Source organism: Solanum lycopersicum, chromosome 8, assembly GCF_036512215.1.
Source record: "Solanum lycopersicum chromosome 8, SLM_r2.1".
Taxonomy (NCBI): Eukaryota; Viridiplantae; Streptophyta; class Magnoliopsida; order Solanales; family Solanaceae; genus Solanum; species Solanum lycopersicum.
Window position 1 is genome coordinate 61,491,642 of NC_090807.1, and position 26,607 is coordinate 61,518,248.

At 30.9% G+C, this 26,607-nt stretch overlaps 1 protein-coding gene across 1 annotated transcript; it reads right to left on the reverse strand.

Moving 5' to 3' along the window:
- Positions 1 to 7,200: 7,200 nt before the first annotated feature.
- LOC101255910 (NDR1/HIN1-like protein 12) lies at positions 7,201 to 8,343 on the reverse strand. Its single transcript, XM_004245974.5, has one exon. The coding sequence runs from the start codon at positions 7,984 to 7,986 to the stop codon at positions 7,390 to 7,392; it is 597 nt and encodes a 198-aa protein (XP_004246022.1). The 5' UTR covers positions 7,987 to 8,343; the 3' UTR covers positions 7,201 to 7,389.
- Positions 8,344 to 26,607: the final 18,264 nt, after the last annotated feature.

The following is a 26,607-nucleotide window of genomic DNA, read 5'->3' on the forward strand; positions in this document are numbered from 1 at the left end:
AATGCCGTTCGGGCTGACTAATGCCCCGGCAACATTCTGCAATTTAATGAACAATGTACTGTTTGACTATCTTGATGACTTCGTTGTTGTTTACTTAGATGATATTGTTATATATAGTCGAACGTTGGAAGAACATGTTAATCACCTAAGTCTGGTTCTGTCTCAATTGAGAAAATACACACTTTATGTCAAGATGGAAAAGTGTGAATTTGCTCAACAAGAGATAAAATTCTTGGGGCATCTTGTTAGTAAAAACCAAGTTCGAATGGATCCTAAGAAAGTGCAGGCCATTGTTGATTGGCAGGCACCTCGTCATGTGAAGGATTTGAGGTCGTTTCTTGGCTTGGCTAACTATTATCGAAAGTTTATTGCTGGTTACTCAAAGAAGGCAGCGTCTTTGACAGATCTGTTGAAGAAAGATGCAAAATGGGTTTGGTCCGAACAGTGTGAAAAAGCATTTCAAAATTTAAAGAATGCTATTGCATCAGAACCTATACTCAAATTGCCTGATTTTGAGTTACCGTTTGAAGTACACACTGATGCGTCAGACAAGACGATTGGTGGCGTATTAGTGCAGGAAGGTCATCCAGTAGCCTTCGAAAGTAGAAAGTTGAATGATGCTGAACAAAGATACTCAACACATGAGAAAGAAATGGTTGCGGTGGTACACTGTTTGCAGGTTTGGAGAGTCTATCTCTTAGGCACTCGATTTGTGGTAAGAACTGATAATGTAGCAAATACATTCTTCAAAACACAGAAAAAGTTGAGTCCTAAACAAGCACGGTGGCAAGAATTCCTGGCAGAATATGATTTCATGTGGGAACATAAACCAGGAAAACACAACCAGGTTGCTGATGCGCTGAGTAGGAAAGAAGTGTTTGTTGCAGTATATTCAATTTCAAAACTGGAAACTGATTTCTATGATAGAATCAGGTTGTGTGCTGCAAATGATTCGTTATATGTCAAATGGATGGGTCAGGTACAGGACGGCACAATGAGACGGTATTGGATCGAGGACGATCTGCTCTATTTTAAAGGGGGGAGAATCGTTGTGCCAAATCAGGGCGGGTTGCGCAAAGACTTGATGAAAGAAGCGCATGACTCCGCTTGGGCTGGACATCCAGGCGTTGAAAGGATGTTAGCCTTACTGTCTCGTGTGTATTTTTGGCCGAAAATGGAAGACGATATAGAAGCGTACGTTAAGACTTGTCATGTTTGTCAAGTTGACAAGACAGAACGTAAAAAGGAAGCAGGGTTGCTGCAACCTTTGCCTATTCCTGAAAGGCCATGGCTATCGGTAAGCATGGATTTCATTTCTGGATTCCCTAAAGTAGATGGCAAAGCATCTATCATGGTGATAGTTGACAGGTTTTCAAAATATTCTGTTTTTATTGCTGCTCCTGAGTTATGCTCATCTGAAGTTGCTGCTGAGTTATTCTATAAACATGTGATTAAATACTTTGGTGTTCCGGCTGACATTGTGAGTGATAGAGACACAAGGTTCACGGGTAGATTTTGGACAGCATTGTTCAATATGATGGGAACTGAATTAAAATTTTCTACTGCAAATCACCCACAAACAGATGGACAGACGGAAAGAATTAATCATTTGTTGGAAGAGTACTTGAGGCATTATGTGACTGCAAGTCAACGGAATTGGGTGGCATTGTTAGACACTGCGCAGTTTTGCTATAATCTGCACAAGTCGTCTGCAACAGAAATGAGTCCTTTTGAAATCGTCTTAGGCAAACAGCCTATGACGCCATTAGATGTTGCTAAATCTAAAAATCAGGGAAAGTGTCCAGCAGCATACAAAGTTGCAAGGGACAGACTTGAAATGTTATCTGAGGCACAAGATAGCTTGCGCAAGGCTCAGCAGCGCATGAAGAAGTATGCTGACCAGCATCGTCGCTCAGTTGAGTTCAGTGTGGGGGACAAGGTGTTGCTGAAACTTACCCCACAAATCTGGAAACAGATTGTAAGTAAGACCAGACATCGGGGTTTGATACCTAAGTATGATGGTCCATTCGAAGTGGTAAAATGAGTGGGCGAAGTTGCTTATAGGTTGAAGCTGCCAGAAAGGTTGAAAATTCACCCCACCTTCCATGTGAGTTTCTTGAAACCTTACTTTGCAGATGAAGATGATCCGGACAGGAACAGATCAAAGAGGGCTCCTCCATCAGTACCTACACAGTATGATGCCGAAATTGAGAAGATCCTTGATCACCGGGTTTTGGGCACAAGTAAGAAGAATACTAAGACTGAGTTCTTGGTCCATTGGAAAGGCAAGAGTGCAGCAGATGCTGTTTGGGAGAAAGCAAAAGACCTATGGCAGTTTGATGCTCAAATCGATGACTATCTCAAAACAGTCTCGATGAGGACATCGAGTTCAAGTGGTGAGGGTGGTCTGTTAGACCCGCAATCTACTTGATCTAACTACGTGCAGACATGCCAAGGACTTGGGCATTGGTCTTGGCATGAATGATGGCAAAACAGTGCAACACAAGTTCAAAGTGCTTGGGTGTTGGCAAGGCAGCTTGAACGTGCATGGTTTACGTGCGGGCTAAGGGCGTTGGCAAGACAGCATGTTGACTTGATGAAGCAAAGCTGTGAAGACTTGGCAAGGTCAAAGACAAAGGCAGTTCACCCGAAATTGCTGAAATAAAACTAAGTGTGGAAGACAGCTAAAATATTCTAAGTGTTGGAAGCTAGCAGGATTATTCTAAGTGTTGGAATGAAGCCTGAAATATTCTAAGTGTTAGAATATTAGTATTTCGTGTAGATAAGAATGTAATTTGAATTAGATTCTATCTGTTGGAAATATAGCTGTTGGAAAGTTAGTTTTGAACCCTGGGCTGACATGTGTCGGACAGGTGTCATGTGTAACCGCCGCATGTAACCGCTTGTAACTGCCATTGTGCAGAATTTTGATTTAAGGTGGAAATTCGTCTAAGGCATGGGACAGAAACTTTTCTAGCCTTAGACTGATTTGTGAAGCCTTCCCTTTGTATTAATTATTGATTAATAAAGGTTGGGACTTAGTCTTGTAAACGCTGCCTGTTTATTGTTTGACATTGCTGTTTAAGTATTTCTATACTTAGTCAATTCTGTGGATGTAAGTAGGCTGAAGTATTACAGACGCTGTAAGACTGCCTAGAGTGGTGTGCGAGAAAAATAAATCGACCCTCTTTCACTCACCATAACAATATGTAAAATCATATTTAGTCAATTCCATTATATATTTGTTTTCAATTCTATTATGTATCTGAATCAATGATTTAAATTCTTTTAGTTGATTGACTTAAGGGTTTTTATTTTGTTTTTAATTAATATATTATTAATTGATGTGCTATGAGATGATAATAATATGCCACGTAAGTCGAAAAGAGGTAGAAAATTATTGATAAAATAAGTTTAGGGGTAATAAGATCTTAGTAAAGTATAAGTGTGTCTCTGAGATTTTGGGCATAGGTTGAGGGGGTAATTGTGCATTATCCCTAATTTAAATAGAAACATATATTGTACGCCAAAATTTATCAGGTTACTAAAAAAAGAAGTGAAATATGCAACTATGAAAATATTCTTGAATTTTTAGAAAATATGACTTATACGTTGAATGTAATCTGAAAATAATTGTGAAATTTTGGAAAGAAGACTACTTGTAACGTTGATCAAATATGTTTGAAAATGACAATCTGAAAATATTCTGAAAATCCAAAAATATTTGTTAGTATCTGGTTGGGTTTTTTAAGGAATTAATTCAAAAAATAATATTATTTTAACTAACTAGAGCTATTTAAAGCAATGATGATAATTTGAAAATGTTTAATATCCCTAAAACGTGTTAATCATATATTTAACTTTAATTAAACTCTCTAAAAAGTGCAACTATTCATATTTAAAAACGTGTTACCTACATTAAATGTAACAATTAATAAATAAACAAAAGTTTCATAATTTGTGTTGTCAGTGTGTTAATTATTAACATTCATTATCCATTATTACTTTATCCCTTTAATTTTTAATTAATTGTTAATAACAACTTTTTTTAATAAATTATAATTAACAATATAATTATTAATAAAATGCTATAAAATGAGATATTAAATGCTACATAATGAAATTGAAACTCTAATGTAATAATTTGATAATATTACTGTATAAAATGCTATATATAAAATTTACACTTCATTTTAATAGCTGATAACTCAAAAAATATATCAATCTTGTTAAAGGGTTTGTTAATGAACATTAAATATTTGAGATATATATTATCTATAGAGATAAACACAATAAAAATTCTAGACATTTTTCTTAGGTATATCTACTACATTATTTTCAGGAATAACTGTTTACAAAATATACACAAAATTCATTACTCTTAAACATGAGGTCGTTTAATTGTTCGAGAAAAACTATAAATTTATGACACATTAATTTCATGTATTTACTCAACATTATTATTAGATGCACGCATAATAAGATACACATGATTTAATTGCTATTTGTTCGAAATACTATTGATGTATCTAGCTCAAACGAAATTTTATTATTAATGCTACATCCAAAAATTATGATCTTTTGTTGTTATGCTCAATGGATACAATTCGTAATTTGTTTGATGTCCTTTTAATTTCATAAAAGAATATCATGCCCATCTCGTTTCGGATTTACATTGGAGTAAGATTGCCTTCTATTGTGTATTTAATTTCCACTTTTTTCCGAGTACAACTGATTTTAATTGTTTTGAAATATGAACCATCAGATCGTTATAGTTTGCACTATCTCTCAAAAGTATTTCATCAATTCTATAATTTTCATATCAATTTCAGAGACCCATGAACCAAAATGCATCAACAATATTGTGATATTCGCCATTTACAAAAGAAATCTCGAAGTTTTATGATTCAAAAGAATGATTTGATGAAGAAGATAAAGTTCAACCTCTCTCATTAATAGTTTTAATGATATCAGTTGATAAGATGTATCCACTAATTACGTATTACTCCCATAATTAAAGGAAACAATCAATTCAAATTAATATAAATGGAACAAATTTTAAACGGGAGTATATTTAGATCTTTTTGAATAATTTAGGGGCATATTTGATCCTTTTCCCTCGAATATAAATGTCAAGTGATAATACATAAAAATGACGTGGAAAATCCATTTGGCATTTAAATAAAAGTAAAATGAGTTGGATATTTCGAGTTGGTCAACTAACGCCCAAAAGGGCATATGTAGACCAAAAGTTGGACGGCGACAGTATAAATGGACCAAACATTAAAGCGGAGTATATCTAAACCTTTTCGAATAGTTTAGGGGCATATTTGACCCTTTTCCCTATATATATTGATATTTTTGAATATAAGAATTGTCACAATAAGACTTTTAAATTTGGACTCGTAAGCTTTCGGTATGGAGTAAAGGATAACGTACACACTTGGGGTGTTATATTCAGGTTGACTTTTTTTTTTAGTTAAAATCAAATCATCCCAAATATAGTTGATTTTTTTTTTAATACCAAATTATTAATCGAGTTTTTTCCATTTTGACTCGAATTGTAATTTGATTTGTTTTTCAATTTGATTTTGTACACTTCTAATATTATGCCGAAACTAACAAAAAACCTAATGGACGTATTTTCTAGTTTAACTAAATCTCCCCAAGAAAAAAAAATCTCAAATAAATCTGCAATTTGTATATTGGTACGAAGGAATATTTTAGGGCTCCTTTGATTGGAGAATGAACACAATTTATTAGGGCTCCTTTGATTGGAGAATGACTAAATTTTTAGATTAATACTCTTAGGATTATCAATTCATTCTTAATTTAAAATAAAAATAGCACTGCATTTTGAGATAAATAATTTTGAAAAATGATTTATTCCTTGATTTTATATCTTAAAAATTAAGTATTTCTTATCCCTCATAACAAACAAGTCCTTAAGATAATATTATCTTTTGAAGCTTAAGACCCAAAATATTTACTTGACTGGATAATTTTGCTAAGGATAATATTAAAAGTTAAAAAATAATTTATTTATAATATCTTCCCTTTTTAGTGAAAAATTGAGGGATAAAGTACGAGTGACGAAAACATAGGAAAAAGAAACTCTTTTTTTCCATGGTTGAAAAATAGACACGAAAAAAGAAAGGTATAAAAACAGACTATATACTCTTCAAGAAAATTATTTTATACCTTAGTGAAGTTAATAAAAGGTTAGTGGGGAATTAGTAAAACTATATACTTTTTTAGTACTTTCAAAAGTTTTCAATTTAATTCCCTCCATTTTTTTCTCCTTTCCTTTTGCTTTTTTTTTTGGTGGAAAATGAATTTTCATTTTACTTATTAAATAAAGCAAGTCAAAATGAATAAAGTAATATAAAGTATAAACGTATTTTAAAACTAAATATATTTAAATTGCTTGATAAAGTTAAAATTTACAAAAGAAACATTAATAAAATGATGTATAATAACAAGATAATTATCAATCATTTGACATTACAAGTTATGTTAAATTAAATTATATTATATAAAATAAAACGAAAGAAATATTAGATTACTTAATGGTTAAGACGAGAGCACACATTGCATGTATGTATGGGCCACTAATTAGCTCACTTTTGGTTGCTTGTGGACAAATTAGGCAGAAAGCTTCCGCACAATGGCTTTTTACTATTACTTTTTCCATAGTGCTTACATATTATATATATTATTTAAAAAAAAATACTATTAAAAAGGTGCCAATTACATAGAAAATTTCAAATTGTTCTCTTTTACTTCTTCATTAAGATTTTTTTCCCCCTTTTGTCGTTCGTTGGAATATGAAAAAGTTTGATTTTCAATTTTAAAATGTAAGACCATAGTCACTTTATTTTTACACGTAAGCTTCGTTCATTTCGTAAATGGCTAAGAAATTTTATTTCTTTTTCACTAATTATTGGGGGTTTATTAAATAAAAATGTAACATTTATGGGAGGAACAATGACAATTTAGACAAATACTTCATTGATATTGACTATTAAGTGTGTAAATTCTTAGAAGCTTAATATGGAAAATTTCTTAATGGAAGAGTGATAATCAGATTAATCAAATTTCAATACAAATAAACTTTTTCAATTTCAAAAATGAATTAATTTGATAAATACATATTTCAATTTAAAATAATCCTTAAATATTCTAATTCATATTCCATCATAATTAAATATATCATATTGTATTATGTTCTCAAAGGTAGAATATTGATGATTACTTCTTTCAAGAAAGAATCTAATTACATCCAAAAAAAAAAAAAATCAATCAAAATAACAAGATAATTAAGTGATGCATGATTACTAATTATCAAAGGAAACAAAAAATACCTAAGTTGAACTCCCAATCAAATGATCATCTGGATTTTGTGCTGCATTTTGGATAAATTGTAGTTCCATTCAAAGGAAACTTAAGTTGACAATTTAAGTGCAACCAAAATTTAACAGAACCAAGAATCCCTACTCTCCACCTAGTTCTTGTATTCCCTCTTATATCAAAAACAACTTGTCCCCTTCTCAAAAATAATTCAGCAACTTCTCCTTCTTCAGGTTTCAACGGTATCGGCGATGACTCAACAGGATAATACAAGTCAATCGACTTGTTTGAAGGTACATCAAAAGGATCAGCGTTTAAATACGCGATTTTAACCCCATGGAAACTAAGTGTGTAACTTGTTTCGTAGAAATTCGCATGGGCCTTTGAATTGTCATTTTCAGCCTTGATTACAATCGACACTTTGACTACTAAGACACTTGCCATGTCATAGGAAAATTTGTCTAAATGTGCACTTACTACACTCATTTGTGGTACTTTGGGTCGGATCACCATGTACCCGATGAATACGACCATACCCGTGATGATCACGGCTACGGTCAACAGTGTGCAGATTATAGCTGCACACCAAATTAATGGATTGGTGCGCCTTTCTGGGCCTAAAACCGGCTTTGGCATTGGTATGAGTAAGAATATCTTGACTGTCAGATGATGATGAATATGAGAGTCAACTAATTTCACTTACCACCTTCAGATTACTAAGGCCGACTTTCGTCCTTAGCTTGATTGATGAATAGGTATTTTTAGATTTTACTAAGATCGACTTTCATCCTTGCGCAGTAAGTAGATGGTGATGGTTGAGAGTGATGATAAGTGACAAAATATAAGGAGGAGTACTCAAAGGTTTTTTTTCCAGAGTAGTAGATGTGTGAAGGGTATTTTAGAAGGTGTATTATGAGGAGGAAGTGTGTTGGGTTGTTGGCTTTAATTGTTGGGTAAGGTTTAAGTATCTTCTTTTCCTAGAGATAAAGTTAGCTTAGCTAAAACTTCTGCTTCATGTCTTATACTATTAAGGAATAAAAAATATTGTCTTTTTCGTACTTAAATAAAGTAAAAATACCAAACTTAACAAGCCATTTGCAAGTTTTAAACAACTTTTTGCTCTTAATAATACCTAAACAATGATGCATACTGAGGTGCAAATAGACCGGTTCAATTAAATTTGAATACATCAAAATAAATGTCATATACAAATTTTAATTGTTGTATTTGTTCTTTTATATATAGAAAAATATAGTAATTGATAATATTATATTTTTCATTATTTTGGTTGTACAAGTATATTTATATTTTGACAAGATTTCTCGTAATATAGTTTGAGTAACATATCAGTTCAATTTTTGATGGCCAAATAGACTTCACTAAGCTAAAAAAAAATAGAATGGATTTAGCTAATTATATTTTTTATGACCTAGTTTTGCAATCTCTAAATAAGCATATTATTTTCTTTATATATGCAATTAGAGTGTGGCAGATCTTAAATAAAGGCAAAAGTAAATTCAATTACAACGAAGTAAGGTATAATTCATCAAATTACATAGAGAGTGTATATAGGTTGGACATGAATCGTATTTCTATAGCAAGAAACTATACCCTATTTAAAAGAGTCACAAAGAAGAACTAATTTAATTAACTTCTGGTTGTTTAGTACGAGAAATTAGAAAAAATAATATCAGGATAAAATGTACTATTATTTCATCTTGTGTTTGGTTAAAGATATTAGTTATTTTTGAGATTATTTATCCTGCCATTTATAATGAACAAGTTATCATATATATATGAAGGAATTATAAGCAGACCTAGACGGACTGAAGGTGGGTGTGTCTCTTCAATCAAAACAATGTCTTCTGCAAATAACATATTCCATGAGATCTCACCGCGTGAATTCATTCGTCACCAAACCAAATAGGAATAGGCTAAACGTTGATCCTGCTACAACCTCATCTCAACTAGAAAGTACTTCGAGTCTCCTTTCATTATTCATACCTAGATCAGTATATGCTTCTCTGCTAATAACTAAGAACACCATTGTTGATCAGTTTGAGCTGAAGTTTAAGCTCATTGATCATCATTTTTACACTATAAGCTATCGATACACCTTAAAACTAACGAATGGATACATGACTTCATCTAAATGATTTTACCCAATTTTACTTATTAATTATCCAAAATTTAAAATTCCATTCGACCCACACCCAAAATAAATGAAATCAAGAACTCATCTTTCAAAATAAAAAGATGGCTTATTCACTAAACTACATTCTTCTTCACTTTTCGATTCAAACTTTTTATCTTCCCTATTCCACCAACCACAACATGTAACATCACCAACAAGTTGTGCTACTCCTGTGTCTTTTGAATTCTTTACATTCGTAAACTTTATTGCTTGCTGACGAAAAAAAATCGTCAATCTTTATTTAGCATAATACTTCCTTTGTCTATTTTTATTTGTTATGTTATAATTTTTGAAAATCAATTTAACTAATCTTCAAAGTTAAATTAGATTATATTAATATGATATTTTAGGAGGTGTTTGGTCATGCGATCCATATCATGATATGGTATCGTGAGATGGAATCAATGTTTGGACATGCGATTTCATGCTGATTCCATATCATGAGATGTGATACCACATTCTCCAAAAACCATGATATGGTATCACATGGTTTGAATTATTTTAATGCAAAAATTAATTCACGAGTTTATATTTTGTTAAAACAACCCCACATTTATATCTAATAATCATTTTATTTCACATTTGAATAAAATTTATAATCACATCATTACTTTTTAAAAGTTATTATTCTCACCAACATATAATCACTTTAACTCACACTCCACAATTATTGAGTAATAAAATCTTGAAGAGCCCGTGAAAGGTGTTTCATTTTTACTCAAATATATTGATGAAACATTTACTTAAGTGGAGAACAAATAACTTTGTAATAATTTATTATACAATTTTACGATTTTTTGTTTATTTGATAATATTGAATAAACAATTGAGGCTATTTAATAATTTTAGAACTTATGGGATTTCTATGTTTATGAGAAAATATACAACATTAAAATTCCATATCGCACGTCCAAACAAAACTTCAATTTCATATCATGATACCATATCGCATGGCCAAACAGACCCTTAAACAAAATATTTAAATATTCAAGAACTATATGAAAGGTATTAAAAATTGCAACTTTTGACATATCAATGTCATTAAAGATAATCTTAAAATGTTAGATAAAGTTCTTATAACTTGACTCTAGAAATAGAAATCATGACAATTAAAGGTAGACGGAGAAAGTAAAAATCTGGGTTATTGAGTGTTTTGTATATCATCTATTTCCGTTCTATCAAAATGGATTTCAAGAATATTTCCAACCCCTTTTAACAATAACAAATTAATTTGAGATTGAAATATTCAATTTGATTGTAGACCCATTTTAAAGCTTGAAAATTAATGGCGATAGTATTTTCTCAACCCCTTTTAACAATAACAAATTTATTTGAGCTCGAAATTTTCAATTTAATTGTAGACCCGCTTTAAAAGTTGAAGCTTTGTCTATTAATGTTGGCTTGTATTTTCTAAAATCCCTTTTGAATAACAATAAATTAATTTGAGTTTGAAATTTTCGATTCAATTATAGACCCACTTTTAAATTTGAAATATTTTCCATCAACTGTGATATTATTTCCAAGCCATCCATTTAACAATAGTAAATTGATTCGGACAAAAATTGAAATGGGTCTCTTGATTTTCATTGAAATGATATGCTTGTGTGTTTTTGTTTTTGAGATTTTGAGAATGATGCCAATGAAAATGAATTGAAGAATATTTTTTTCATTTTGTTTGATTTTTAATGTAATCTAACTTTAAAAATTAATTAAATTGAGTTCCGAATAGAGTAACATGACAATTAAAAGTAGACCGAAAAAAGGGAAAGGGAAGTAATTATTAAAATCTTAAACAATTAATTAAAAATAGTCAAGTCTAATATCTGTATTTAGTGTTAAAAGAATAAAATCGATTTCAAACTTGTTTTTACTTTTACAAAAGATACTTTTTTTAAAAAGAGTTAACACATAATTTTATTGAGAAAAATAAGAAAACTTAAGCACAAGACTTTATAGAATAAAACCTAAAAAATTAGCAAAATGATAAACGATTTTCATTGACACTTCGAGAAAGTTTTTATGGCATTTGAAGTATCAACTAACACGCAGTTATCCCACCACTAGAAAATTACTTATTTAACTATTTGGAAAATATACCTAAAAATAAATTAATATACTTTAGAGAAAATAAAAAAAAATAAAGTAAAAGAAAGATAATGACAAAAATGATGCATCTTTAGGAGACTTAATGAGATTAAACTTAAACAAATAAAGTTAGGGTCGAATAGATATACAATAATTATTTGGGATAATTATACGAAATAGCAAACTAATGATCTAAAATAAATAGAGTAACTATTGTTTGATTTAATTGTGCTCCATAGCAAACATTTGTCAGTTACCTCTTTCCCTAAACTCTTGCTCGCCACTCTCCCATTCTCGCTCGTCACTCTCCATCCGTTCGTCTCTCTCGCTTTATAGAACAAAATTGTATAAATTGTGTTTCTGCATTGTATAAAGCGAGAGAAATTGTATATATATATACATGCAAAAACAGATATCTTCGTGCTATACACTTAATTATACAATATACAAACATTTTACTTCGATTCAATTGTATACACTACAAATTTTATACAAATATTGCAGCAAAATAGACCACTGAATTATACAATTGCAGCGAAATATAATTCTCTCGCTTTATACAACAGAAATGTATAAATTGTGTTTCTGTTTTGTACAAAGCGAGAGAAATTGTATATACACATGCAAAAACATATATCTTCTTCCTATACACTTATATACGATATACAAATATTTTACTTCGATAAATTGTATACAAATGCAAATTTTATACAAAAAATTGCAGCGAAATAGGCCAGCGAATTATACAATTGCAGCCAAATAGACTAGCGATTTATACAATTTTATAATAGCGAATTACACTACAAGAAAATTGTGGATTACATGGGGATTTTTTTGGGAATTAGTATGAAAATTTTTAGGAAAATAAGTTTCATGTGTATTTTTGTACTAATCCCAAGGAAAATCCTATTTAATTCACAATTTTCTTATAGTGTTATGCATTTATATGTTTTCTATAAAGCGCAATTATGCAAATTTTGCTATAGCATACAAATATATTTTTTTTGTTTGACATATGGGAAAATTGCCCCAAGTATTTAAAGCTATTAAATGCCCAAATTAGGCTTATAGGGCCCATAAATCAGATCTTGTCCGCCTGGACTGTTTTCTTGGGCCAATTTTCTGCAGAGGATATTTTGGGCTTTGACCCAACACCTGACTTAATTCTAAATGGGCCCTACTGAAATTAAATGGGTCTGTTTTCGCCCATTAGAACTGTTGTCTGCTAAAAACTTGAGCTTTGGCCCATTTTTATCCTTGTTAAGCTATGTATACAGTGTATATCGTTTGATCTATTGTTATATAAACATCAATTTGTTTTTTAAAATAGACTAAACTCTTAAAAACATACTTAAACTATGTCTTTTCTAAGGTTAATACCTAAATTATTCGAAATATGAATTTCATATCTAAACTATCACTCATTAGTTTAATTTAAAAAACACATTTCTGCTTTTTATTTTTTAAAATTGTCAAATGACACTGTACATAGACAAAACATTTCACCTTTAAAAAAATTAAATATATTCATATAGTTAAAATTAAAGATTAAAGTGTAACTATAAAAAAAATAATATTTTGTTACCCCACTTCACTACCTCCTCCCACCATATCCTTCCCTAAATCCTATTCCCCCCTCCTCACCCTTTACAAAAATCTTCCTTTTTTTAGCAATGAGTGGTTGGTTTGGAGGGGGGAGGGGCGCTTGATTAAGATTTTCTTTGAAAAAATTTATAAATAATTTAAAAATAAAAAAATAAAAAATTGGGGTGAGTGGGAAAGTGGTGAAGTTGGTAAGAAAATATTCAAAATTATATATATATATATATATCTTTATTTAAAATAAAAAATACATTAAGTATCAAATATCAACCTATCACAAATCAAATTTACAATAGCTCATAATATATAATAGTGTGATATTCAAAATTTGACCATGATCTTGATACTTATCGCAAATAAGTATCTTTGAGGTTTTGGTGGTTAATCGATACTGCTTACAAGCATATCAATGGAATTTTTTATTAAAATAAACAATAAATTCGACTAAATATTTACACAAAGATAATTATATAACTATTCAAGTATAACATAGTATCTACTAATTAAAGTCATTTATATTATTTGTACCAATAAGGTGACCCGATTTTCATTTATAAAGTGATTATAGATTATGTTTAGCACTTTAATAACTTCCCAACTCATGAGATTTCGACAATATCTTTTTGTTTATAAAGTGATTATAGAGTGTATATATACATCAAGAATATTTTTGTTTTTAATTAATATCTTTCCTCGAAGTCCACCATAAAACACTAAATTAAATTATGATTAGTCTGTAATAAAGATTTTGATTATGATGACCAAAATCTTGACATGCCAAGCTTGTCTGTGTTCCTTCTTTTTCTTTAAGAATACCTTCGTTTTGAAAAAAAAAATTAATATAAGTGGTGCACTTCATTAACTAATTTATGAAAAAAAAAATTAATATAAGTGGTGCACTTCATTAACTAATTTATATATAAAGGGAAAAAAAATGAGACAATGGACTTTGAGATAAGATAAATATAATTATCATACACATCATAGCTATCATAAAAAGTACCTTTGAACTCATTTACCTTGGAAATTAGAAGTTATTTATTGAAATTAAAGGTAAGATAATATCATGACGTTATTTTTATTTTTTTTGAAGATTTTGTCGTTGCTCTCTTTTCTTTAAGAGTGATAATTAATATATAATATATATTACTATTTCTTACCTTTTTATCTTAAATAGAAGAAAATAGTATTTTTAAATATCAACAAACAGCGCTAATGAGTAAGAAAGGAGATACGCTAAGGCGCAATGACTTTTTCGCAGCTGCTATATCCTTGCTTATTGCTTTATCTTACTTAGTAAAACAACTTTTTACGTCAGACACTCGTCTTTTTATATATGGTGGGAGCCAAATTTACTATTTCCAAATATATAGTATAATTTTACAAAATAGAGTTAGGAGAAAATGAATATACCCAAATTTTAACTTTATCTCTGCGAAATAGAAGATAAGTAAATTATTTTCAATAGACCCTCGACGTAACAATGCAGCAACGTGACAAGATAAACACGACCAATGAAGCAAACATATAAAAATAAAGACACAGCAAGTTCAAAATAGTAATAGTACTAATTATAAGGAGAAAAGGAGATTAGGTCCCAGCCTCACCCACATAAACTACTAAGCACTCTATCCTAATTCTCGACGTTCAAACTTTTCAATATGGAATTATGTCCTAAATAAGTTGGAGATGTTACACATTTTGTCGAATCACCTACCCTACATTTAGTTCTGTTACAGCTTATCTCTACCTCCTAACGCCTACTATACTGAATTACCTCTCACACTTCATCATTAATGCATTCATACACCCCCTCTTTAAATTCCCGAACCATCTTATTAGTCTCGCTTTCCTCACTTAGTCAATCTCCCATGTACTTTATATTATGGACTTAAAATACCTGAAACTTCCTCTATTTATTATGATTTGTATATCAATCTTCACCTTCACCTTCACCGTCACCGCATGCACTAAGTCACTGAACTTACACTCCAATATATACTCAAGCATTATACTATATAATTTTTAGACTTTTAGGTTTTATGTCTCCAAATTTTTAATCTCTAGTTAAATTTTCATCATGTTTTGTCAGTTGATATTATGTCATATGCACAATAACATACATCATGGTATCTCACACGGATGTGTTGTGTCTATTCATTTATCACTGAAATAAACAAAAATCGATTAAACCTTGTTGCAAGCCCACTTTGACTAAAAAAATGTTCTACTAGAGTATATCCTCCTGCTTAAATTCGGGTTGATGTCATCATATATGTTCATAATTATCTGTATACCTCTAAACTCTAAACATCTCTCTTACGATATCATGTGAAATTAGGTCTTAGACCTAATTCACATAGTATTAGAACACACTCGATGTTGGATCCTCAGAATTAAAATTGCTCACGCACTAGATTCTAAGCACTGGGCATGAGGTGGAGTGTCAAAGAATGACAAAAGTTTCACATCGATGGTTAACAAGATGGTGAACTCCTTATAAGGCTTGGATAATCCTCTTCCCTTTAAGCTAACTTTTGGATTGTGAGTTAGGCCTAAGACCTAATTTGACAGAATCCTCCTATTCCTTAATTTGACATGAGTGGTGAAGTTAAAGAAACATGCATATAATATTTGGACATTATATAACTATACAGTTTTGCTTAATTTTATCTGATACTCTTATTTAATTTATTTCTTGGAGAACTAGATTATACTTCGTGTTTTTACAGCAATTTTTCTCACGTTAAAAAAATATACCAAAAAACATAACGATTATGACTTACATTATGTTTTATATAATTTTTTTATGTAAAAAGTATTTAAGTACTGATGTTGGAATTGAGTTCAAAAACTAGATTAGTTTGTTTAATCCTCGTGCTTGAAATGGATTAAATACTTAACAAACAAAACATGAACAACAGTACAATAAATCAATTCAAAATTTCCCAATTATTAATACATAAAAGAAGAAAAAAATTAAAAGTAGCAAAATAAAAGAGAGTTAAATACCAAAAAAAAAAAAAGAAGAAGTAATTGTTACATAAAAAAAAAGATAGATATCTCAATCAAGCTGCATAAAAAATATTGTTACAATATTTTTCGACCCTTTAGTATCAATCTTATTAGCTTACCATCCTCTAGAAAAAAATAATTGAAAAACCTCAGTTGAAATAAGGTGTGTTTGTTGTTTAACAAACGCAGATTAATTTAGGACAAATTCTGTTAGTTCAACTGAGCACATTGTTTCTGGCTAAATTATGCATACACGTATGCCCAAAAAAAGGATGTATACGTATAAATCCCACTCGTTACACATTTATTTTAAATTCTGATTTCATCTCTATTAATACTTAGTAGCTCATGGCGCGCCTGGTGGATCATTGTGGCCCATACCAGGGCTATGTCCTGGACCACTGTAATCTTTTACGATTTCTGACTTCTTGTAACGATTGAACGATAATATATTAGTAGAAGGAGGCATCATAGGTTGATGAAATTTCATAACAACTACTCTTGATGCAACAATCAACTCACATTGGTGTAGAAAAAGGAAAAGAAACACATAAAAAATAACCATATAAATACTTTTCTGATATGATGAAGCCATAAAAAAAAAATATTGAAGATTTTATCTCAATACAAAGAAATTGAAAGTAAAAACCCTAGAGAATATGTTGACATTATGAAATGAAATCAACAAGGCTGATATTTAAGCAAAGTTTTAAAGGTTCCATCAACATGGCCAAGGTGACTAATTATATAATTAATTAAAACAAAAGAAAATTAAGTTTGTGAAAATGGATGGACGCGGTAGTGCTTGTTAGATATTTGATTTGTGTAATTAAATAATCAAAAGTCTAAAAAGAAGCTAAACATGCGAATATTTCCATTCTTGGTACGTTTAATTTTTCTTGATTTGTACTATATTTGTTGTAGCCATTCATTGAAATTCTAATCGACCTTTTGAGAAAGCGCATTAATTTGTAGGGACTTTGATTAGACATTTAAAAATAATACTCTGACTCCTTCCGTTTTATATTACTTGATTCTATATTCAAAGTAGATATTTTATTTTATCTGTCTAGTTTAAAAAATCAACAAATTTACTAATTTCTCCGCCATCTTTTCTTTATAGTTTGTTTTAAACGAAAATGACCACTTCCCTTTTTTAAAATGATATTTTAATTTTAATTTTTCACATGACAAAGATTAAAAAATAAAATTCTTTTTAAATTTTGTGCTAAGTCAACTTTTTGAAACGAAGCTGAATATTTTTCTCTTCTACCCTTATTATTAAATAATAATATAAAATAATAATAATCAAAATTTAAAACTTCCAATTATTATTCATAAAATTAATTTAGTAAGACATCATTTCAAAAAGCTGTGTCAAATCAATATGAAAATAATGAAATATACCCAAGGAGGGAGTACTAACAATTTGCTTTATGTTTAAAAGTTAAAAAGTCATCCGTAAGATACAAAGTAATTAAAAAGTTGGCGTGGTAAATGCTTCTTCCACTCATTGAAATTCCACTATTTTCTTATCATTTTCTTTTAATCCTCGTGCTATATTTTTTTTTTAAATCTAAACTTGTAATATCTGTGTCAACATTAAGAAGCTCTAATTATGTTCAAGGAATTCTTAATCCCACATTTGTTGGACTTTGTAGGCCAGATCAAATTGTATGTGTAGAATGTAGAGATTCCCTTTTTCAAGAATGGCCAATCACTTGGGGGATATATGGAGATATTTGGAGGTTTAAATTATAGATGTAGCTAGCTTACATTAGGGAAATTTATTTAGGATATATATATATATATATATGATTGAGTAAAGATTTGGATGAGGATAGTGGAAAGAAACTCATAGCACTTTCTTGTCATGATCAAGATTATATCATGGATTAGCTTTCAGTTTTATTTGTCTTGGTAATGGATGAACAACTCATGTAACATATCCAACTTCCAAGGAGAGAGGTGCCATAGTGAATGCATTTATGGATGATATGGTATTGATTGACGGGACACAAGAGAGAGTTAATGATAATTAAAACTGGAGTTTTGGAATAGGCTCTAAAATAAAAGGTGTTTAGGATAAAGTTAAATTCATCGATGACACTCTAAAGTCGGTATTAAATTTTACTCAGACATTTTAATTGAGCGATGTTCATTTTAAACACTTTACGTAGGGTTTTTTGACACTTTTTACTAACATGTTAAAGTGAGTGTAATACATTCAACCATAGCATGTGAAAGACTTAATTTAGTCAATTTTTTATTTTATTTTCTCTTCTTCTTCTCCAATTTTCAAGTAACCATCTCCCACCATTTTTTCAAGCTTAAACTCCTTCAATGGAGGTCAAATTTTTTATTCAAATCCGATTTTGAGTCGTTTTTTTCTTTTTCATTGTATTACTTTTCTATCCATCACCTCCCTCTACCTTTTTTGCTAGATTAATGGATATCAACACCTATATTTCATATTTGATCTTTCCTTTTTCTCTTCCCACAAAACAACACTAAAAAGAAATAAAAAAGCACAAAAGTGATATAGATTGTATGAAAAAAAGAAATTTCTAATTCCATCTTTTTCACCGGAAAAAATGGATATGAATACTCATATTTTATAAATTTTCTTTCTTTCTCTCCTTGTCTCCCTCCTCTTCCTCTCTTTTTCTCTCAAAAACAACACTAAGATGGAAAGAAAAAGAAGAATCTAAAACAATTTTAAAGAGCAAATTAAGAAAATTGTTGGGTATAGTAGAAAAGACAACTATCATGGGGGAGGGAGGGGTTAAATTTAGTTTTTTTAGAATAATATTTTTGTTCTATTTGTTAAATAGATCTTAAAATAATTTTTAACTTAAAATAACACATACAATGATTTAATTCGTTGTTTGCCACGTCATCAATGAGTGTATTACACTCTCCTTCAACTTTTTCTTATTATAAAAAAAGTGTCAAAAGAATATAACAATGCCCTACATGAGGTGTCTAAAATAAACATCACACAGTTGAGGTGTCGTTATGTGAAATTTGGTGACAACTTTAGGGGAATACAAATGGTTTGACCTTAGGATAAGCAAGACTAAGACAAAGTATTTAGAATGCAAGTTTAATTTAGTGATGTAACCCATGTGACAATTGTGGAAGTGAGGATATAACGATTAACCCATGAGAGAGATGTGGAAGTGAGGATAGAACGTTGGACCGACTCAACAACATTAGGGGCCTAAACCGAAATTTATGGGAGAGCCCTAATTTTATCTTTTATCATCATATGTATTTTTATTCAAAATCTACTTTTTCATCTATTTAGATACAAAGTCATTAAGTACTGTTTTATTATCAATTTGTTTTGATAATTCCTTTTCAAATGATAATATAGCTAATTCATTCAATCTATCTTTGAGACATTGTTGATCTCAAAGAAGATTTAATCAATTTTAATTTCAAAAAAAGAAAATCAGTTGAGGCAACAATTACAACTCCCTGTTAACACTATCCTATAAACAATATGTATATTTAGAAAAGATCAAGTCTTTTTATTTGATTGAGTACTTTCATTACATCATTATCTTCTACTTGTGTTATTTCTTTTTAATACTTTTAATTTAAAAAATAAATATATACCATCAATATCAGAATAACTATTATGTGTTAAAGAAAGTTTAAGGTTAAGACAATATTTTTTTAAAAAAAAATCATCATCTAGTAATCTCAATATTTTACCACTAAATAAGAAATCAAAAATACTTTTACATGCTCAAATTGGTTCAAATCTATTTTGAAATTAAAAAATAGTTTGATCTACTCGACATATATAAAGTAATCAATTCAAAAAATTCTTCAAGGGACTTAGTAATTTCATTATCCATATTTTCATCAAATTGTTTCTTACGAAAATCAGATTTATATTCATGTCATGTGCAATCTCTTAGTAGAAATCATAGCACTCATAGTACATATAATTTTTTTTTTTAAAAAAATATACATAAAGTTATTGTATGACTTAGGGGTTAGGACGGTCCTGATAGAACAACCATACTTATCAATGTATCAATACTTATACCCACAGTGAGTAAGATGGTTCTATTCTGGGAGGATGTATTGCACTAAACCTTATATACTTGAGGGGACCAATTTTCTCAAGAACACATTGTGCATTCAGTGAGTTCAATTTTTGTTTTTGAGAAAAATATTTTGTAGGTTATTTCTAATTTGTTTATGATTTTATTTGCTCTACTGAATTTATTTTTTTTAGTTTTTAAAATACTCTTTAAATTTTGTTGTTCTTATCTAGTTCTTCAAAATTTTTGTTCTAATATCTTAAGAATATAGGATGAACAACAATTTTCGCCCTTAAATATGATGGTCTTTAATTCTTGCCTCTTCTACTTATTTAATGAAAAATTATGGATTAAAGTGCCCTTATATATGACCTAATTTTTCCAAGCATCAGTTTAGAGAACTTTTGTCTAGCTCGACATAAGTTATGTAGGTATTATTTATGTAACATAAGTTGTTTTATGATCTAATTTTGCTAGACATAAGTTTAGAGATTTTTCATCTTATTCGACAAAATAAGTTCGGTAGGAATTCAATTATGCAGCCTAGTCAGCATAATTACAAAATTTTAGATATGAAATTCTCTTGATATTTCGAGTGTTTTGAGGAAAAATTACATGAATTAATACATTTCTAAAAACAATTATTGATCTTAGGGATACTTTTTGTTTTATTACCATTTATAGTAAAAATTATGATAAATTTGTGATATGTATTAAAAGTGAATTATTTATGCAATATATTTGAATTATAATTATTTTTGAAATATATTGTGTTTGTTTGGTAAAAAAAATAGTCACATGGTATTATAAGTGTATTAAAATGTATTATCAATCATTAAAACTTGTATTGTATGTGAATAATAAATTGTTCTTTGTAATATGTATTAAACTTGTATTATAAATAATTAAAAGTAATCAAGTAAAAAAATAAAATATTATTACTATAAATAATATATATTTTTTATTATAGCACATTTATATAAGTTTCCCATGTTTTTGATATATAATTGGTTCTAAATTTTTCTCCCTATTTAATGAACCCCCAAATAATCTTCGTAACTTTCGGACCCAAATTTATCTTACGGCCCAAATTAACATTTTCCACAAGTAGCCAACCCATGTGTAATCTGCCATTTTTCTTTAATTTTTCGATTCTTCTTTTTCCTTTTTTCCCAAAAATCTACCCATAGGAAAAAAAAGAATTTGGAAATTCCATTTCTTCTTATGATACTTATTATTTTAAAGTATTCCAGCTCAATAATAAGTTGTAATTAATTGAAATAAATTAAATACATGATCCATACTTGTAAGTAACAACAGTTTAAATTCTTTAATTTTAAAAGCTACATAACGGCAATGACATGTTATGACTTATGAGATGCATTTGTAACATTGATATATACATCACCATAGTAGTGATATAAGTTTTTTTTAAAAAAAAATAAAAAATTGCCCCAGTGGGACCCATTGTAAACAGATAATCATCTTAACCTCTACTCGCCTCTTTTGAAATTCAAATTAGGGGAAAAAAATATAATTCCAAAATACGCTCCTTTGTATGATTTTATGATGCTTTAATACACGCCAATGAGTTGCAACAAGTCAACATTGCACAGTTTTGGAGCTACTCAAGCAGACTATAAAAAATTATTTTTTATTCTTTTAGAAAAGAACCATATTAATAAATAAAACCTACCACGTATTGAGGAACATGATAAGAAGTTGAGCTAGTTAGTTAGTTAAAGCTCAATTAATTAGTTGACTTCAATTAGTTAGTTAACTAGTTAGTTTGTTAGTTGTTAATTGTTTGTTAGCCAGCTGTCATTTTCTCATTGGAACATTAACTTTGTTAGTTAGATATGATTGTATATATACAAGTAGTTTGTACATTGTGGAGGTAGAATACAAAATTGTAAAAGGGATGAAGGAAGATCTCTCTCAATAACATTCTTCTTTCTTCTTCTTCTTTCTTCTTTCTTCTTCTTCTTTTTCTTCTTCAATCTTCACTGTCGATTGGCCAGCATCAACAAATTAATATGGTATCAGAGCAGGAGTACAATCTCTGAGAAATTTTAGCTCATTTAGACCTCTGGATCTGTAGATCGGGAGAGGTAATGATGGCAACTAAAATCGATCATACACATCCTCTGTATCTGTCATCTTCTGATGTTACAGGTGCAGTTCAAATTGGTATTCAGCTTGTAGGAATGGAGAATTATACTTTGTGGAGCAGGGCAATGGAGTTAACATTGCTAACGAAGAATAAATTGGGATTCATTGATGGGAGCATCAAACGTGAAGATTACACAGTCGATTCTGAGAAGAAACAGTGGGATCGATGTAATGCAATGGTGCTTTCATGGCTTATGAACAATGTGAGTAAGGAACTGATGAGTGGAATCCTATTTCGTTCTAATGCATCACTGGTTTGGAGTGATCTGAAGGAACGATTTGACAAAGTGAATATGTCTAGGATATTTCACTTACACAAATCGATTGCTACACATACTCAAGGTACTTCTCCGGTCTCAGTATACTATTCCAAGTTGAAAGATCTATGGGATGAATTTGATTCAATTGTTCCTCCTCTATCTTGTAATTGTGAAAGATCTAAAGAATATGTTGATAGCATGCTTAGACAGAAGCTTCTGCAGTTTTTAATGGGCTTGAATGACAATTATAGTCATGCTCGAAGTCAAATTCTTATGATGAATACACCTCCAACTGTTAATCAATGTTATGCCATGATAATTCAAGATGAAAGTCAAAGGGAGTTAAGTGCAGATCATTATAATTTAGGAGGGCAAATGGATCCTACAGCCTTGTTCACTAGTAGATCTGGAGGGAACAATTTTAATGGTCAGAATAATCGAAGTGGTAATGTGAAGCCTAACAAACAGAGAAGTGGATATTTGTATTGTGATCATTGTGATATGAAAGGCCACAATAGAGCTGATTGTAACAAGCTGAAGTACTGTGTTCATTGTCACAAACATGGACATCTAAAGGAATTTTGCTATCAGCTAATAGGTTATCCTACCAATTATAAAGGGAAGAGACAAGCAAATGTTATGACAACTGATTACAATCCTCAATTTAACAATCCAAGTAGTTCAACTGATGGTAATAATGCAGATCAGATGCAACAGTTCAAGCCTTATTCACATCAGATGTCACAACAATATAGAAGTTCAAGTGATTCAGGAGCTGCTTTGTCTCAACATTTTACACCTAATCAATACCAACAAGTGTTACAGATGATGAACAAGTCATTGATTCATGAGGGAAACACAGTAGCTACCAATAGTAGTGCCAATGCAACAGGTATATTTGCAGGAAATTCTCAGTTTACTCCTTCAACTTTTAGTTTTGATTGGATTGTTGATAGTGGGGCAACTGATCATATGGTGAGAACTAAAGAATTGCTAACTCATGGATCAACAGTAAAGAGTTCAGGAAATGTTCAGCTTCCAAATGGTGATTTAACTAAAGTCACACATTCAGGCTGTTCTCAACTACAAGGAGGTGAAGTAGTAAAGAATGTTTTATATGTGCCAGAACTTAACTTCAATCTTCTTTCAGTGGCTAAACTTACTAGGCAATTGAATTGTTGTGCAATTTTCTATCCTGATTTCTTTCTCCTTCAGGATCTCTTCACTGGGAAAGTGAAGGAGATTGGTGAAGAAAATGGTGGTCTATACATCTTAAAGTCATCACAAATGATGAACACTGGACAGCATAGGAGTTTTGTTGCAGTGAAGAATTCTGCTGAAGGTGAAGTTTGGCATAAGAGGCTAGGTCACATTCCTATGAGTGTTCTCAGAAAGATAGACATATTTGCTCACAAGAGGGATTTTCAACTGAAATATTGCAATATTTGTCCATTAGCTAGACAAGTCAGACTACCATTTCCTAATAGCAGTACTAGAAGTTTACAATGTTTTGATTTAGTTCACATGGATGTATGGGGACCTTACAAGATTACAACTCATAATAAAATGAAGTTCTTTCTTACTTTGGTTGATGATCACTCTAGATGGACATGGATATATCTCATGCATCTCAAGTCTGATGTCTCTACCATATTGAAACAGTTCCTTGCTATGGTTAAGACTCAATTCAATGTTCAAGTTAAAATCTTTAGATCAGATAATGGTGGAGAGTTTTTTAATGCTCAAGTGAATGAATTGTTTGAATCTCAAGGTGTTATACATCAGAGTTCTTGTCCATATACACCTCAACAAAATGGTGTAGTGGAAAGAAAACATAGACATATAATGGAGACAGCAAGAGCTATTAGATTTCAAGGCAATATTCCAATCAGGTTTTGGGGAGAGTGTGCTTTAGCTGCTGTTCATATCATCAATAGAATTCCATCCACTGTGTTACTTAATAAGTCACCTTTTGAAATGATATTTGGAAAAGCTCCAGATTTATCTTACATGAAGATTATTGGATGTCTATGTTATGCAACTACATTGTTGAGATCTGATAAATTTGGTCCTAGAGCCATCAAATCAGTACTTATGGGTTATGGTACTACACAGAAGGGATACAAGCTCTATGACCTGCAAAATAAAGTCTTCTTTGTCAGTAGAGATGTGGTTTTTAATGAATCTGTCTTTCCTTTTCAAACTCAGTGTTTTGATGACATACAAGACAATGTATCATCCATTGAATCTTCAGATTTATCAGTTGGATTTGATGATCTTGAGGATAATCATCAACAGGATCAACCAACTATAAATGATCCCATTGATAATGTTGATAATGCATCTGCCAATGATCTTGAGGATCAACACCAGCAGGATCAACCAATTGTGGATGATTCATTCTTGAGCTCCAACAGACGACAATCAACTAGAACTTCTAGGCCTCCCCTTTGGCAAAAGGATTTTGTTACCACATTCAAATCTAAATCAAGATCCAATTGTTTGTATTCTCTGGAAAATAACATTGATTACAGAAATTTGTCTCCTTCTTATCAATGTTGCATTGCTAATCTTTCAGTTGACACAGAGCCTAAGTTCTATTATCAAGTTGCCAAAGATAAGAGGTGGATAGCAGCTATGAAAGAAGAGATACAGGCATTGGAGGAGAATAAGACCTGGGAGGTAGTAACTTTACCTGTTGGCAAAAAGGCTATAGGTTGCAAATGGGTGTACAAGATTAAGTACAAGGCAAATGGTGAAGTTGAAAGATTCAAAGCCAGACTTGTAGCCAAAGGATACAGCCAGCAAGAAGGTTTAGATTACCAGGAGACATTTTCTCCAGTTGTTAAGATGGTCACAGTAAGAACAGTGCTTACTTTAGCTGCATCTAAGGGATGGGATGTCCAACAGATGGATGTTTATAATGCATTCTTGCAAGGTGATTTGGTAGAAGAAGTATATATGCAGATACCTCAAGGATTCTCTCATATGCATGCTGGAGATCAACCTGTATGTAAGTTACTTAAGTCATTGTATGGACTTAAGCAAGCTTCACGACAGTGGAATGTGAAGTTGACTCAGGCATTATTAGTTGCTGGATTTCAGCAAAGCCATTTGGATTATTCTTTATTGATCAAGAAGTCTAATGAAGGTATTGTGATTGTTTTGATATATGTTGATGATTTGTTAGTCACTGGCAGCAACACCACACTAATCAATGAGACCAAACAAGTTTTAAAAGATAACTTCAAAATCAAAGATCTAGGATCATTGAGATATTTCCTAGGGATAGAGTTTGCCAGGAACAGTGAAGGCATTCTCATGCATCAAAGAAAGTATGCATTGGATATTATTTCAGACTTGGAATTGGGTGGATCTAAGCCTATTGCCACACCTGTTGAGATGAATGGAAAGCTCACTACTGCAGTTTTTGACAAGCATGTAGGAGTTACATCTGATCCTGTATTATCAGATATTGGTGAGTATCAAAGACTAGTTGGGAGATTGATCTACTTAACCATTACTAGACCTGACTTATCCTATGCTGTTCAAAACCTAAGCCAATTCATGAATGCTCCTAAGCAATCTCATATGAATGCTGCTATTAGAGTTGTTAGATATGTCAAACAACAACCTGGCCTAGGTGTTATGTTATCTGCTCAGCATTCTGGTTCTTTACAGGCTTTTTGTGATGCTGATTGGGGATTATGTCCTGATACTAGGAGATCCATTACTGGATACATGGTTACCTTTGGAGGATCCTTACTTTCTTGGAAGTCTAAGAAGCAATCTACAGTATCCAGGAGTTCTGCTGAAGCAGAATATAGAAGCATGGCTTCTACTGTTGCTGAAGTTACATGGTTAATTG

Bases quoted from the DNA above. Each gene is read 5' to 3' on its own strand.
- LOC101255910 (XM_004245974.5), bottom strand. From the start codon at position 7,986: ATGCCAAAGCCGGTTTTAGGCCCAGAAAGGCGCACCAATCCATTAATT.